The sequence below is a fragment of the Poecile atricapillus genome, chromosome 8, assembly GCF_030490865.1.
Source record: "Poecile atricapillus isolate bPoeAtr1 chromosome 8, bPoeAtr1.hap1, whole genome shotgun sequence".
Lineage (NCBI taxonomy): Eukaryota > Metazoa > Chordata > Aves > Passeriformes > Paridae > Poecile > Poecile atricapillus.
This window is the reverse complement of record NC_081256.1, coordinates 12,967,235-12,985,341: the sequence shown is the minus strand read 5'-3', so window position 1 is coordinate 12,985,341 and position 18,107 is coordinate 12,967,235. Positions and strand designations below refer to the sequence as shown.

Sequence of the window (18,107 nt, the reverse complement as noted above, 5' to 3'; positions counted from 1 at the left end):
AAAGTTATTGTGTGTCTTCAATAAATCTGTTGGGGTGAAATTCATTTAATTCAGTAGCAAAGCCTACTGATAAAAAAACCCAGAATTTTTCCCCAGGACATTAAAGATCCTGTAAGAACTTCTCTCTGCTAGTGTGTTTGCAAGTTGAGAGTCAGATATGCTTGTGTATCAAAATTAGCACCATAAACAAGTTTATATTCTATCATTAATTTGAGTTACTTTTGCTGATTCTTTCATCTAAGCATATTAAGAAATGAACATTATATCAGTATGCTGGGAACCTTCATTATAGCTGTATAAGATTTCAAGCAAGTGGTTCAAATCCAAACATTTTTCCAATTTTGAAAACTCTAATCAGAAGAGAAATTAAATAAAGCAATTAGGTTATAATAAAGGCTTCTGTAATCTCGGGAAAATTATGGTAGTTTGAATTCTCACTGCATTTTAGTTCAAAAGAGTTAAGGAAAAGCAATTTTCATCAATTATTAATTTATCAATATCCTTGAATTTGTGGGATATTTTGATATCTGTGATCTAATTAAATAGCATTATTCAAAGATAATAAATTTTATAAACATCACTTAACATTGACTTCTGCAGTTTTTAATAGCTCTGCCACCTTTAGATCTCTCTTAAATGCATAATCAGTTTTACATTCTAGCTTCCTAGCTGCTGTTGGACTATGGGAACTCTCCCTGTTTTGTTGCAAGAATATATCACTGTAGGGTGCACCCCCAGACATGTGACATTTCCCATGTTTTTAGCAAAATCAGTGCAACTACAGAAGCCCTGCAGGTACCTGCAAGAGGTGGATGACATTCCTTCAGCAGATTTTAAATCAAATGAACAAATGCAATATTGCCATCAATGATTAAAATTCACTAAATTTTGCTGGAAGGAACTTCAGGATTTAACTCAGCTTCTACCCAATACCTCCATACCAATGTTATTCCCTCAAGAGGAAAGAATGCTGTTTGTCATTCTGCTTTTATCCAGTCCTGTTATACTAAATTTATTCCCTTGAGATGAGAAATGTTCCTTAAAATATCAGTATTTGAAAAATCTTACATTGTTCTGTCTCCCCAGCCACAAGGGGACTTTGGCATAGATTATGTTCATTTTCTCCTTCTGATGGTCCTTTAAGGAATTCTATTTTTGTTGCAGATGAGATTGGTACTTAGTGTGTTCATCTTCCAGGTGCACTAATTACTTACCTAGATAATCACTCTAACACTCAGTGAAAATATAAGTAGTTCTAGAAAATAAATCAAGTTGCAAAAGCCATTCTGGCATAATTTACTGCTCTGGTTGGCTGGAACTTAACTGTGGGGGTGGAGGAAAGGAAGGAGAGGAAAAAATAATGTGCTTTCCTTATCTCACTGAAAAGGTAAAACTAATGCAGTTTTTTTATCATATAATTTTTTTAATTTGAGTTAAAATAAAATATTGGTGTAAGATAAACCCATTGGTTGCAGCAAGGCCTAAGGTACAGGTAGCCTGGATTGATTTCTCCCTCTGCCAGTGAGAACTGAACTGAAAGTTAATTTTCCAGAACAATGTCCCAGCTTAAAATGGAATTTTTTGCACATCTCTCTTAGTACTTACAACAGCTGAGAGTAATAGAAAAGTGAAACATATTTCATGAATGATGTGTTTTTAAATACATAAACATCATGTCAATTTTGATACAAATCTTTTGTAATAACCACTACTTACAGAGGAAATTACCAAAGCAAAGCAAATACCATTTTCAGTAACTCACTGAGCTAAACACCTAAACCAAGTGCCTGGATTAGTTCTGAACCGGTGTTCTTAATATTAATACTCCTCTCTGCAATGTGTTGACATTGGTGATTTATTACAGCTCTTACATTAAAAGTATAAGCAGATTTATAAACTTCATGGAGAGTTAGAAATGCCACATTACAAATGAGGGGTTTTAGTTTAATAAAGATGTCTTATTGCTGTGTGTATATTAAAATGTTTTTTTCCTGTGAAAACTAATAGTGGCGTATAAGAACTTTATGCCAATTTCATTTAGAGTGGAAAGAGCTTGATTGTCTGTGTGGGTGACAAGGGAAGGGAATTTATGATTATTAAAATATACTTCCAAACACTCAGTATCCAGGACTTCAATCCTAACTTTTTCTTCCCACAAAAGTAATCCCTTTTGCAAGTACAGATATTCAAAATATTGAATATCTGTACTTGCATTTTTGAGTGGCATTTAATCATCCCATGGAGCACAGCATGGACCTGGCTCACGGCCCCTCAGACAGGAGAGGATGTCACCCAGAGCCTACTGTGTATGGTGCAACTCCTTGGCTGACCCAGGAATTCTTAAATTCCAGTTGAAAGCCTATTGCTCCTATTTTTCTACTTCTCATCAAAAGGTCTTGACATCTCTTATTTAAAATAACGACAGAAATATTTGACTGAAAGGCATGACAATTTGGGGAAATGCTCCTATGGAAGCTGTTTCTCAACACGGTTTTCAGAAGATCTCTTTAGAAGAAATTGTTTTGCTCTGAAGGGATTTATGCTGCACAGCACTGACAGTTAAGTGCTAAATGGAATCTCTCCATGGGCTCTGTATTACTGTTGAACAAAGCACAGAAGCTGAACACTAAATAAAACACTACGCTTAAATACACGAATAAAAGTAAAGTCAGGAGAACAGTCAGTAATTTTTATGTTATATCAGCAAGTGTCATGTTCCAGGAAAAGGCATTCAGATAACATCTCTTTTGACAATAACTAGTTCTGAAGCAGTTGTTTTATTTAATTTTTTCTAACTCATGGTGAGAAATTTGAATAAGTAGCAGTCAGTGAATAAATGTGTCATGTGAGTGAGTTATAGACTTTTAAAAGAAGAGAGAAAACTATGTGAGGAACACAAAAGATTCGGAATAAAGCTAAAAAGCTACTTTTACCATTTTAAGGAGCTGAATCTTTGATAAAAGAACATATCATGGCTGTGCCTGGAACAGGAAGGAGTGGAGCTTGCTCTAAATTAGCTATTGAAATAACACCTGGATTTTTGCTACACAAAGGAAGAAAAGTAGTCTGGATTTAATCTTCTAGCAAGCAAGCCCATGCTCTGATAGTGAAAGATCAGAATACAGAGAAACTAGAGATAAGAGGGAAAAAAAATCACAGTTCAGCAAAGACACACACACACTAAAAAAAAAAAATAAAATATTTGGATTATATTTGCTCTCGCAAAAAGAAATAAAGAAATTAAATTGATGTCCAGCAATACAATTCCAGCATTGGCAGTATGTGACACAGATGCTGTGGCTACAAATGTTACATCCACTGTGAATAGAGACCAAGGAAATCACCAGGCCTGTGCTGTGGAACACAACACATTCGCCCAGAGCAAAGGAAAAATGTGTTGTTCATGTTGAGTGCAAACACCCAGAAAAGAATAAGGGACCTTTTTCTCTTTAACAATCATTTACTGAAATCAGCCTGGAAGTTTGAAGTAGGAGGAAGAAGGATACACATAGTGAGTAGAAGGAGGTAAAGTTACAGGGAAATGAAAAAGATGCAGTAAGCTGGATTTGCAAGAAACTCATAAAGATTGTATCCTGATCAGATTGCTGGGAGACAAGGGGTGTGAAGTTTAAAATCAGCTACACCATGAAAGTACTTCAGGCAAGAATAAAAACTTGAATTTAATAAGATTGCTGAGAAAAAGTATAAAACAAAGGCAATGATATAGAAAAAAATCTCTTTTCCTCAAAAAACTATATATTACCAGAAGTTTTGAAGACACAAGAAAGGAAATTTAAGAATTTCTGTTTCTAAAATGTGACAATAGTGTATCTACTTTAAATTTTTTTGAGTCTTGAATGAGATTTTCTAAATGAAAAATGAAATATCATTCAGCTTTAAAACCTGTGGAGTACTTTATCTCATCCCAACAATTAAAATATGCAGTTGTAGCTCCTCATAGCAGTATCCTTCCCTCACTAGGTTTTCACAGAAACACAGATATCTATTTTGTAGAGATGTAGATCCTGTCATGGCCCTCCTGATACATTTTTCTCTTGTTTCAAACAATACATCAGATGATATTCCCACAAATGCATGGGATCATGTTTGCTCCTAGTGGAAATGCAAGAACTTATCATAATTTCTATGAGACAAAAGATCCCATATTTGGAGGTTTTTGACAACTGGTTTCTCTCATCTAAATTTAATTCTCATAAATTTATTATCTTAAAAAACATTTAAGACTGCTAACCTGCAAATATTTTTTGTGTTTGTTTTCGTGTTGTTCAGTATTGCAGCACAAAATGAGGACTATGGAATGTGTCCTTAGGATAATTGATGGTGCTGCCATCAGGTCCAAAATATCCTCCCATATACTAATGGGTTTTATGCCATTTTGCTTCTCAAATTTGTTTTAATGATTGTGACAGCTCTCATTTTTCCTTTGTTAAATTTTAGTGACTGTTACTGGATATTTATTTTTAGAAGCACAAACATATTACAAAAAATACATAAGCCCACTGAGGATGGATAAAGCATCTCCATAGTAACCTTCTGGATAGTGATGTATGACTGGTTGCAGACAGACTGACAAACTTCAGTCCTAACTCCACATCAAGATTTGTTGGCACAGAATCCTGAGCTCAAAAGTGGCATCAGAAGTGAAATACCCCTTTTTTTCTTTGAGTTATTTGGCAGCAATGATCATTTTTTTCCAGATGTGGTTATATAGGAAAATTTATTTTATTAGTTTTAATATAATCAGTTGCAAATATAATCAAGAACATCCCCTCAAGGCAAATGAATATTGTGGCTTTGTTTGTTTTTTCACAGAAGAAATTCTACCCTACTCGTGTATTTTAAGCTTATTTTATAATACCTTTATAAAAAGGTATTATAAATAGTTTGGTTTGAAATGAGTATTGAGATTGATGTCCATACAGTGCAATAAGAGTTTACATCTGCAGGATAATATTCACACTAGTAAGAAAGACTGTGCTATATTTTAAAGGGGAAGGTTCTTAAATGTCCGTTTGGGAATCTTTTTTCTCTCTAGGCTTTAATGTACCCATACCCAGGGCTGCATTATGCACAGCCACTTGTGTAACCAGGAGCCATTTCCCAGGCTCACCCCTGTAAACATGAGTGAAGCTAATTTCCCTCAGCTTCCTTGCAGTTTGCATTGAAGCTCATATAACTTACTTGCTGTTTATGTATTTTATCAGTTGTCTATGTCAAGCTTTCATATACAAATCAGAGAAAAACATGCAAGCAGCTATGATTTTTCAAGCTAAAAGACACCTTGTTATACTGTATAGCAAATTAGGTGGGTTTAAAATCCACCCTTGAAATAGCAGCAATTTCTGTTCCTTTCATCTAAACAGTTCTGTATTCCAAGGGAACTTGGGATAATCAGTAGTTTGCTGTAGACATGAGTCATAATTATGTTCTTTCTTTCTCATTAAAGTTGTTCGAGTTCATGAATTTTTTGGCTGAGAATGTCATCTTCTGTTACATGGGACTTGCGCTGTTTACATTTCAAAATCACATCTTCAATCCTCTTTTCATATTTGGTGCACTTGTATCCTTTGCTTTAAAGAAGTACATATCTCTGTACGTGTGTGTGTGTGTATCCATGTGAAAAGAATGCATGTTTCATGTGAAAAAAAAAAGTCAACAAGCAAGTCGATCATTTCCTTGAATACTAAAGATCAGTTTTTTGTCTATTCCAAGTCATCTATTACCTATATCCCAATAACTGCCCCAATGCATATTCTTTGGATAGCTGCTGGTTTGCTCCTCTGCTACAGGCAAATAGCTTTAAACCAGCTGGGGAACTTTTGCCCATGGTTTAGAGGTGGGGTGGGAAGTTGGGGTAAGTATTAGGACATATCTGTGGGGACAGGTGCAACACTAAAGCTTTTTTCCTGTCTGGAGCCAGTGCAGATTCACAAACTGGAGAGTTGCCTCCAGACAGATGTATGCCTTAAACAGGACTTCCCCAAAACTACTTAAATGATATGAAGTCCTTAAAAATTGCACAGTTCTGCTTTGCTTAAATCTTTCCTTTGTACTTGATATCAAATATACATGGAATCACTTAAACCATCACGTGCCTAAGAGACTGGTAAGAAAAGCTCTGTGTCTTTAATTCTGCCGTGGTTTCTCAACAATTACTTGTACAGTAGTATAGATTCTTTTCACACTGACAATTTATACTATGTTTTCTTTTTTCTTGGCTCAGAGTCGCAGCCCTCTGCTTATCACTTTTAAATGGACCGTAATAGCTTTGAAAGTTGGGAGCATAGTGTTTACATGCAGTAATTTCTATATGTCATTTCAAAATGAGCAATCAGGACTGCACCAGAGCTCCACTGGCTACAGGCTGGGCAGGATGGCAGCGAGGAGCCAGGAGCTCACTGAGTCCCAGGGCAGCAGCACAGCCTGTCCTGCACTCCTGGCACGGGCAGCCAGCACTGCCGAGGGCTGCCTGAGCATCCTCCTGAACCATGGAGCTGCCTGAGCATCCTCCTGAACCATGGAGCTTCCTGAGCATCCTCCTGAGCCATGGGGCTGCCTGAGCATCCTCCTGAACCATGGGGCTGCCTGAGCATCCTCCTGAACCATGGAGCTTCCTGAACATCCTCCTGAACTGTGGAGCTGCCTGAGCATCCTCCTGAACCATGGGGCTGCCTGAGCATCCTCCTGAGCCGTGGGGCTGCCTGAGCATCCTCCTGAGCCATGGGGCTGCTTGAGCATCCTCCTGAGCCGTGGGGCTGCCTGAGCATCCTCCTGAACCGTGGGGCTGCCTGAGCATCCTCCTGAGCCATGGGGCTGCTTGAGCATCCTCCTGAGCCGTGGGGCTGCCTGAGCATCCTCCTGAGCCGTGGGGCTGCCTGAGCATCCTCCTGAGCCGTGGGGCTGCAGGCAGCTCTTGGTGCAGCCACTGGGACACTGACATCGCCCCTCAAACTCTTCACTGGTCCCCGGTTCACGGCGTGTCTCGGGCTAGGAGTGCCATGACTGAGATACAAGACAAGGGGAGGGCACAAACGTGTGAATGTGCAAAAAACATATATAAATAGCTCTGACTGCCTTTCTTTAAATCTGATAATAGCCTCGTGTTTCTAATTAAGGCAATTTCTGGGACAGTTCCACAGTTCCACATGAAGAACTTCATCCGAAGAAACTCCTCAGTGAAAGGGAAGAAAAGGCAAAAAGTGCTGGATATAGACAATATGAATTGCCAGGAAATAAGGAAGTAATAATCAGGTCCAAAAGCACATTTATTCTCTGCAAATTGCTGCTCAAGGAGGTAATGTTCTCTCTGCAATTGATGGTGGGCATTTTCCTGAAGGGCTGAAGATGAAGTCACATGTGACAAATGTGATGAGTAGAAGTAGAGTGATTGAAGTGAGATATATTATGATGAATATAAAACCAGGATGTCTGGGGAAGGCAGATCTCTGCCACTGCACAGGAAGCATGAGAACATGACATGTAAAACATGAAGGAAAATAATATCGTATTTGTTTAATTACACCTTAAAAATAATTTTAGAGAAATATTTAAGTTAACTCTGGTTTTGTCAGTAGTTTGTCCACTATTTTCCTCAACATCTTACATTTTAGGTGGCAGTTTTTGTAGCAAGAGCTTCCAACATATACCCACTTTCTTTCCTTTTGAATTTGGGTCGAAAACAAAAGATTCCCAGGAACTTCCAGCACATGATGATGTTTTCAGGTAAGAACTATTTTGGGTTTTTAGGTATTTTTCCTGTCCACATTTAATGAAAGACAAAAATAGTCATCTATCACTAGAAAAAGCCCTATTTATCACAAAGAATTTGTTATCTTAAAAGTCAAGGTCATCTCTCCAAAGCTACTGAAGCAAATGGATGCTTTCTGATCAACCTCTCTGTGCTCTTGACCTGTATTAATTAATGTTTTGGAAACTCACAGCCCAGGAAGCCATCGTCTTTCAATCCATTGTCCCCCTATCTGTCTACACTTCCACAACAATTTGGGAATACCAGGTTTTTAAATTGTGTTGTTTTAGAGGCACCTGTAGTATACCTGAGAGTATTTTATACAGCAGCACATAAATATCCAGCTTGGACTGTGTTAGTACTGATACTCACATCACACATGTTCTTTGGTAATTCCTTCAACTTCAAGAACAATTTTACTTTGAAACATGAGATGAGAGCAATTCCTCAGACTTTTTCATATGTATTCCAGCTTTGTATTTAATTTTATTTATTTTGTTAACATTGTAGAATAATAAAAAAATATTTAAAATCCAGAAGAGGGAGCCATGTTCTAGTCTGATTTGCACATCATCCCCAGAGCTGTTAAAGCTCATCTGGATTCCATATTTTTTTACTTGTACAAGCTAGAAATAATTCCACTTGACTTTCTGATGCTAGTTAGGAAAAACTCACGTATAAGCTAAGAATATCTGTTCAGTAAAAGACAGAAATGCAGATCCCCCAATGTTATTGATGATATAATCTTCTAAAATTAAAAACTCAGCACCTTTTTTGCTTCTTTTTCCTGCTTTTTATGCAAAAATTTATTCCACATTTGTATGGATAAAAGTTCTTGATTGACAGCCTTGATGCACAGAGATCCATTTAGCCAGATAAGGAGTGAAATACAATGTGCTGCATTTCAAGCTTCCTCATCGGGAGTACTCCACATCAGGGGGCCTCATTTGTGCCTATATAATTCCAACTCTCTAGGGAGCAACACAGCAGTTCATTTCTATACCCATTCAATCCTTCTGCTAAAAGCTGCCACTGAAAATGTCAGCTAATTCCAGCGAGACTGGAGTGAGGGATGATGACACATCCAGCAGGAGCTGCCTTTCAGCCCAACTGCTCCCCTGCGATTGTTCCACGTGCAACTTGGATCTGTAGATCCCTCTAGTAAGCCTAGCAGGTGGCCAGCTAGACAACAGCATGAAAAATAGCATCATAGCATTTGGTATCTAGTTCCTGGGCTCCATTTGGGCTTTTGGTTTTCATCAGCTACAGTATAGAATGGAAAACCTTCTGAAATCTCTCTTATTCTTTCACTTTTCTGTCCTCGTTTTCTGCAGTCAAATTTCATTCTCCACGGAACAGGAGCAGAAAGCAGCCTGCAGCCAGCAACTGAACGTGAGAACTCACACACATTAGCTTTCCAGGACAATCTGGCAGCTGAGAACTGAAACAGTAATATTGCAGGCTTCTAAAATTTAAATGTTAAAATTCTCAAAAAAGTAATTTTTAACTACTTTCAAAGAAAAAAAAAAACCTCTCTTTTGTCGAGAAAAATGTCTTTACATTATAATAAAGTAATGGCATAATCTGCAACTATAATAATAAAGACTGTCTCTCATGCTGCCAGGAGCTGCACACTTCACAGAACACAAGATACACAGATTTTGTGTGTAATTCTATTTTGTAAGATGCACCAAGATGTGTGCTTAGTTACCAATAACATTCTTAGTGCTGTGAACTGATCATACTGCATATAGATAAACAAAGAGGACAATGGCTGCCAGAAGAGAGACACATTTCTGATGACTAAACAAGACATTGAATTTGAGTTTGAAGGAAATTATCTACAAAGACCAGTAGCAACAGTCATAGAAGAGCCTGGGCTGGAGGGGACCTTTAAAGGTTATCCAGTCCAACCCCCTGCAATTATCAGGGGTATCCTCAGCTAGATCAGGTTGCTCAGGGCCCCAGCCAACCTGACCTTGAGTGTTTCCAGGGATGGGGCATCCACCACCTCGGAGTGTGTTTTACCACCTTCGTTGTTCTGGTACAGCATCAGGTTCTAGTTGATCACAGGACAAAATGGCCCTCATTCACCACAGCATCACACACACAGATGTGGAAAACAATGAATTTGGGGGTAGTTTTGTTTCCTATCATCATTACCAAATCCACCAAACATTTACTGCTTGTTTTACTGCCACAATCACCAAAGTGATTGCTGAGAAAAATTGCTGAGAAAAGCAATTAGGGTCAGGCAAGTACACTGTTGATTAGCATTTGATTATACCTTACTCTGCAAAGAACTCTCCTGAAGTCATTAAGTTCTGCTTTTTGATGCCTATTAATACAGTTGAGGCAAGGTGGAAGAGCTGGGCTTGGAGGTGGATTATGGAGCATTTGGATTCATTACATTCTTCATCTGCTTCTGCCACTCCTCTAACAATACATTACAGAGGGTGGATGCACTTCTACAACTGTTTTTAATCATGATTCCTGATAACATTCCATTGTAAATGAAAACTTGATTAGTCCTTTATACAAGGATTAATTAAGCCTGAGCTTCTCAAATTAAGTTGAACATCAGCTAAATTGAGCAGTCCATCAGTCTCTGCTCACGTGAAAAAGAAACATTTTAAAGTCTTAGCCTTTATAGCACCTTCCATTCTTCTCAAACATCTTTATTTACTTTTAACTCTGCTTTCCTCTTCTCTACAACACATAAATAGGCAACAGAGAGGCTTGTGGGACACAGTGTTACAGGGGTGGTTGCTGTTAATGTAAGGCATTCCAGCATCAGTGGAGTCTGAAAAGGATGAACACAAATGCAGAACTAAACCAAAAAAATGCCTGTGTACAGGCAGCTGTTGTGCAGGCATTCACATCTACACACTCATACAGACACAGCGGTGGGAAGTGGCAATGTGAACTGTCCAAGAGATGCAGATATGTGAAGAAATCAGCTAAACAGAAAAGAAAGCAAGGAAGCAAAGAGGAGAAAACTACAGCTGAAACCAAAACACCAAGCTACCCACAGAAAGTCTTATTTCCTGGCAGATTCTTTCCCCACCACCAACAAACACTCCAGCCCTCACTGAGAGGGCTGGGTTTGGAGAGGTGTTTGTGTGGGGTGTGGGCAAAGGATGGCTAACAGCCCTACAGGGCCCATGGGTTCTGCTCTGGGGGACTCTGGAGCTTAGCCCTGGGTTGGTCTGCTTTGACAGCTCTGGCACATTAAAGAATATTGCTTAAAGATGAGTCCCTAATGGCTAGCAAAAAACAAAAATAAATCTGTTAGGAAATTTGTGATTCAGCCCAAGGATGAATGGATTAATACAGATGTGGAGCTGCCATCAGTGCACCCCTGAAAGATGAGGGGAGAGCATCTCTGCTAATGGCTCACCAGAGCTGGTCCTTCTGCTGCACCTTTCTCTCCAGGTGTAGCTGAGGTACCAACATCCACTGCATCCAATCATTCCACTGGGCTTTGGTGGCATTCTTCCTTGAAGTTTTACAGAAAATGTAATCTTCCCTAACTTCAGTATCTCAGCATTTTCTGAGGTTGTTAAAATTCCCTTCCTTCATTTATATTATTACCTGGAAAGTATTTTGATATATATATATGGTAGTGTTCCTGGCTTCTCTTAGAGTCCTTACATTTGAAGTGTATCAATCTACTTCCTACTGCTTTAGTTGTTTAGTTTGATTATTTATTTTAATTTAGACATGTCTTTAGTTGAAACTGAATTATCTCTTATAGACTATGTTGAGCCTTTTATAAATGAAAAATGCAGAGAAGTCACTCACTATGTTTCTGAACTGAGGAAACAGCCAGTCCACTGCTCAAGAAGACATACTAATTAACTTTTATATGTGTATATATATATATATATATATATCCCCTTTTACAAAAAGAGATGTTCTAGATTTAAAATTAAAGGTGTGATGCTATTGTGGGAAGCAGTGTTGTTTCCCATTGAAATAGGTGTAGCTGTGTTAATCATCCAGATTACCACTGTAACCACTGATATAAAGACCATTTCAATAGTAGTTCGGATACATGTTTAAAATGAGATGATATTCTTTCCCTGTTAGAAAACAGTAAAGCATCTGCATCCTTAGAGACATCTTTTACACAAAAGCAAAGCCAAGGGCAAGCCCAGTGTCTGCCTGCAGGGTTTTGAACCTGCTGCCACTGAGTATTTTCAGATAATGCAACTCCAGTCTGCTTCTTCCTTGCAGAAATGGCTGTGTGCTGTTTCCTGGATAAACTTCTATACCAAATAATTGGAAGCCCAGCTTCTGTACCAAATAATTCACATTCTAGCTATGTAATCTTGAAGAGCTTTGGAGTTCTAGCCCAAAAATAGCTGCATTTAGCAGTTAATTAAATGATTCTGCATATGTCATCAGTGCCTTACAAGAGGTTTGATTACTAGATTTAATCTCTCAATACTTTGCAAAGTACTTTTTGGACTCAGCGTGTATTGTATACACATAATGACTTTGCTCTCTACACTTACTTTGGGAGATTTTTTTGGAAAACAATAAAGTACATTTAAATAGATAAATGAAAGGCACTGGGAAATATAGAGTATTATTTGTATGATGCATTCTGAGGGCTGCAGGCACTAGCAGGCTTTTTCCCCCCTCAATTTTTAAACATGGCATTCTGTCAAAGACCTATTTAGTCACCTTATTACTACCTATGGGGCTTTTAAAAAAAAAACTCATTTAGCTGTTTTCACAACCTTTATAATTTCTTGTTTATTTAGTCTCTGTGGGTGTATAATTCTACAACTATTATGTTTCAAGTACATTAATTTATTCTGCATCCATTTTAGATATTTAAAACCGTCTTTGAAAAACTATTCATTGTTTTTAAGTCACGTTTTTTCTGACTTAGAACATTAAATTATTTTAAAGGAATATATTCTATATTTTCAAGGGAGAAATGAGTAGCATATTTGGGTACAGATTTTAATGTCAATCTTCTTTTTCCCTTGCTCCTTACTTCATGGGTACAGGATATAGATTTCTTTCTCAAACTGCATTAAATTCAGATTACTATTAATTTGAAATTATTCAAGACAAAGAATTCAGTGTATGTAAAGCAAAAGTGTGATTAGTATGTGTGAGTAGTACTTTCACTGTTCACTTTTTCATATTTGCTGCATTACGTCCCACCCTTCTAGTTAGCATGATTCAGTACTTTATAAGCAGGATTATGATCTGAAAATTTCCTCTGCCCTTGGAACGGGTTTGGACTGAAAAGATTAAAATTCTCTTTCTGCCTCCCATTAAGTCCATCATCCTGGTGTTGTTTCAGGGTTACGTGGTGCGATTGCGTTTGCCTTGGCCATTCGTGACACGGCCTCCCAGCCCAAGCAGACCATGTTCAGCACAGCCCTGCTGATCGTGTTCTTCACCGTCTGGGTGTTTGGGGGGGGCACGACACCAATGCTCACCTGGCTGCAGATCAGGTCAGTACTGTCTGTGCAGCATCAGCCAGCAGAATGGAACCAGAGCCCTACGGATCAGTCACTGCATCCTCACCACCTTCTAATGCTTATATGTGTTTTTTACGAGCTTTAACACGCACAAGGGAAGTATTTATGTGCCTGTTAGAGGCTCCAGACCACAAGGAACAGGTTCTTCCTAACTTTCTTATGGGTTTAGATGTAGGTCAAACACATCCTTGTTTCCTAAGAGTTTGTTTCACTACTGCTCCTTTTAAACACTGAGTACACCCTAATAGTGTCCTCCTTGCTGCTGAAGGAAGGCAGATTTTGCTCTCATCCTAAAATCTGTAGTTATTACACAAACATGTAATAAATCATGTATTTCTGATTATAATGAGAATATGCTGGAAAAAGCTTCCTCCACTGCTGCCTTATTCAGGCATTAATTTATTACACACTGCTTTATATATTCTTCTTCACTATATTATTTTTTAAATTACTTCATAGTCACTTGTATTCACTGAGAGCAATGAACAACAAGGGAGGTTAAATGACAAGAGAGAGAAAAATAGAAAACTGGAGTAAAAAGGATCTCATTTAAATGCAGTGTCCTTCCAAGTGTGATTTTTTGGAACCCAGCTTTTAATAATGAGCATACTCATGCTGGTTATTGATTCTGGTTACTTCATAATCCATTCAGAACTCCCTGCTGTGATTTGCAAGATCCCCACAGAAAACCTCAGTATCAAGATGGGCCTGCAATTCACAATTCCTTATCATTTATTCTATATATAGCATATGTTTTCCTTGTTTACAAAATGATGTCTGATTACAAGCCTTCACATCAGACTCTTGTTATAAAATAGCAGCTGAAGATAACCAAATTGGGGCTTTTACAAAGAGCATAGATAAAACTTGCAGACAAAATCAGGACTAGCGTACAAGTGTACTGGATAAACATAAAAATGCAAGCATCCCTGTACAGTGTGGAGATTTTCTATTTCTGTGACAGTTTGATTCTTCTTCATGACATGTCTCATGTCCCATAATGTCAATCAAGACCATTACAGTTTGGATACACTCTGGCACTATCAGTCATTTTTCTGAGATTTGCCATTTTTTCACTGTCAGTCAGCAAGAGTTTTTCTATGTAGCAATGGAAATGTGGATGAGGTAGATCTTTCTCATTAGATCTTGGGGACCAAATCAGTCTGGGTTTCTATAACAGGAGATAAGGAGTGATGCTGAGAGTACAGTAAGGGGAAAAGTCAATGTGCAATCTAAGTGCTTGTGTCACTAGATGCCCCTCATGGCTTAGCTCTCTAGGGAAGTTTTAAATTAAGATTGTGAAGTGCTTTTACTAACAAGCTGTTGAATTGGATGCAATGGAATTTCTTCTGCTTAGTGCTACCCAGAGGTGCAAAGCCCCCCAGGACCACAAGTGAGGGGCTCTCATAAAAACTGTTTATACTGTTCAATATACATGCTTCTTTCTCTAACTTCTTGTACAATAGATTTCACCAAAGACACTGAAAGTAGACAATCATTATTGATTTGAAATGCTCATCTCTGAGGATTTCCTCTGAATCCCATCAGATCTGCCAGACATTTTTACTGACAAAATTAATTTGGTTCGTAATCAGGATATAGATTTTCTTACTATAAAGCTATTAGGTTCATAATTTCCACTAAATTTCTTGCCATTAGAACATACATCTTCATAAATTATAAGAGGGTCAAATTGAGAGAAAATTTTAAATAGAAATCTTTAATTACAAATGTATCTTGAGGCTCTGATTTCTCCTTCTAATAAAGATGTTTAATTGTCTTTATAATTTATTACATTTCAATGTGGAATTTTGTCCTTAGCTACTAGCATTTCTCTTTTTAGTCTTAAATAATTTTGCTAAGTAATTGTATTTAAAGGTGGTAGTAATTCATGATAATTGACACTTGTATGGATCCCAGCAGATGAGTTTGTTGAGGAAAGTGCAGTTAATCTAAACAACTAAAGCTATTCACCTTATCAAAATCAAGTGCTTACAGGAAATTAAAAATGTATAAAAGGTCACAGTGACTACACTGGCTTTCCCTACATAAATTACAAGCTGCTGTATATATAAACCTTCTCAGGAGAGAATGGTCAAAACCAGCATGATCAAGCAAATAACAGTCCCAAGCAGAGTGTGCTTTTTTTGCCAATTTTTCATCATAAAATGATTATCCAGCAGATAATATATTTAATTGAACTGGAGGCATTCAGAGACTAATAGAGAGGAGCATGTGATTTCTCAATCTATTTGGATGGATTGAATTTCATTCAAATGCACTGTTTTGTGTCCTCTCTCTCTCTGTGAAATAGGCTCCAGTTCCTGTCCTTAGTTCAGGAGATGCAACTCTAAACTCCCCAAGGTCGATCAACTCAGTCTTATCCTAGAGATAAACACTTGAATTTATATGGTACCAGTTTACCCACAGTTTGGATTTCAAACATAAATAAATCTATCATCCATTCAGCTCAATATATGTAAAAATAACATAAATCAGAAAGAACTCACACCAATATATTTACCATTTGCTCTGCCATAATGCATTCCATTAGGGCAGAGGACAGTACTCAGATCTGTACAGCCTTCTTGCTGTATATTATTGCTCACATATTATACCATGTTTCATTTATTGCACTCTCCATAATTTAAATTGTGAAGTTCTCATAACAGTGAGCAGGACTCTTGGTGTAGAAAGGAAGAGAACAATGACAATTTTAAAATAAGAGTAGGAATGGAACTTCTTCTGAAAAGAATCAATCTTTGTCTCCATAATAACTGGAATTCCCATAATTTTCCCCCTCTCCTCACAGAAATAGCATCAGATCCACGCTTTTCTTTTTCAGTTAAAAGTTAACATAATGTAAATAGAATTTGTCACTCTATTTTTAGAGAAAAGATTAGGATGTGTCCTGAGAGATAACTACCAGTGGATTTATTCCAGGAATATGTATGGCTTATACAACACTTTCAAATTGTTGCTAAAACATATAGTAAGATACACTATCAAAACTGACCATGTGCTATTGAAAAAAGCTCAACTTCCATCTCCCATTTAATGCAGCAACATCAATTAGCTGTGTGACAAGAAACTAGCTAAGAGCTCTTGTAAAAAAAAGCTCAAATGGATCCCAGGAACTCACTAAGTTTATTAATAAGAATTCTTGTTCCCCTTATTTAACAAATTAATTATATTAAAACATATATTCCAACTTAAACTCTATCTTGAATCTAAGAAAAGTTCTTAAAGCCTTGGAAATATGATCTGCTAATAACAGAATTTATGTCTAGAAGTATCCATATGCCAAAACACAGTTTTATAAGAAATCCATACCAACAATTCTCGTTTTACTACTGTGTTTACTCATACACAGCAGCCTTCAAAATGAGTCTTAAAATTCTTGGCAAAGACTGAATATTTCTTAACATTGTTCTAAAAGAATGAAAACATACACTTTCAGAAAATTCTTATTTATTTTAGCTGTCTCCTTTCTAAACACCTGAAACTGAGTTTCAGGGAGTGTTTAGTGTTCCCTTTCTGAAAATGAGGTCATATTTAAAGTTCCCAGTTGTCTGGTGCAGTAACTTAGCACTTCCCAGCACAGAGGCACGTGCACGGTGTTTGCAGCATCATCAGCTGCCATGCCAAGAGCAGAACTGGCTGCACCACCTTCCCAAATAATACATTGTCATTTGACTTATCTGAAAGTTGTAACAGGAAAAAATTTTGCTTTTACTCCCCGTGTGAAAGGATACTCAGGATACTACAATACTCAGTTCTTGGCAGACAATGAATGAACCTGGAATAGCATGTGAGAATAATTTCATAACACATCAACTCCAAAACAGAGATAGCCATTTGAGTTTGCAGTCAAATTGAGCTATTCAATAAATGTGCCTTCAGAGATGTTGAGCATTACTTGCTAATGCTTTTGGATATATGATTCCCTTCATTCCCCATACTCTGATTAAAAACAGAGAGCTACATTTTACAGTAAATCTGCACTGAGAGGTTTGAGGATAAAGGATTCTCCTGACAGGCAGAGCAAAAATTCAAAGCTGTTAATAAAACCTGTCCTATATAAGCATTGTGCTAAATATCAGGTCTTGTTTATCATCACTTTTTGTGTAAATGTTTGTCAAGGGATTTCCAGACTCTTTGTGCATCTCTTTGCAGCAGTTCTTCAGTTAATAGGAAGACTTTTATTCCATATTCTAAATAAATACTAAGCAGCATTGAATAGTAACTTTTACTACTGTGCCTATCTGACCACTGCTGTTGGTAAATGTATTTTAGAAAAGAGCTGTCTGTGTGCCTGGCTGCCCTTAAAATCACACCATTTCTAGTGCACCTAAAACTCCAATTCCAAACTTCCAACTTTCTCTCAATTCTGAGGCCTGGCATACCCCATTATTGGGGGATGACCAGGGCTGACCGAGCTCACATTCTCAGCAAAAGCATCTCACCCAGCAGTAGTCAACATTTTGGATCCTTCAGATTCCAACAGCTTGTTTCAACATCAAAGGCTAATGCTGTGCATATGTTTGCCAGAATGGCTCATCAGGGATGTAGATGGGCAGTGGGATGAAATGCTGCGCCTTGGCTGTGTATGACTATGGCTGTCTACCACAAAGAAACCCAAAAACCAGGGTTAGTAGAATAGGGTTCTGTATTTATCCCAGCCCTTTAACCACTACTTATAGACTGCTGAAGGACAGAACTTTTGACAGAGCAACCACAGTAACAACACGATCTTGGCCAGGATTATAGCACTACTGTTTCAGTGACAAAAAATATTCTTTTCATTATTCCCAAACTCTCTAGTAGCATTC

General features: G+C 37.7%; 1 protein-coding gene across 3 annotated transcripts in view; it reads left to right on the top strand.

Moving 5' to 3' along the window:
* Positions 1 to 18,107, top strand: part of SLC9A9 (solute carrier family 9 member A9) — a 176,372-nt gene that overhangs the window by 91,251 nt on the left and 67,014 nt on the right. For 2 of the 3 annotated variants that reach the window (XM_058844329.1, XM_058844331.1), the window contains exons 10-12: positions 5,468 to 5,581; positions 7,632 to 7,743; positions 13,095 to 13,248. In XM_058844329.1, the coding sequence (XP_058700312.1) occupies positions 5,468 to 5,581; positions 7,632 to 7,743; positions 13,095 to 13,248 (380 nt within the window). The remainder of the gene's footprint in view (positions 1 to 5,467; positions 5,582 to 7,631; positions 7,744 to 13,094; positions 13,249 to 18,107) is intronic. The other variant, XM_058844330.1, reaches the window with a different exon arrangement.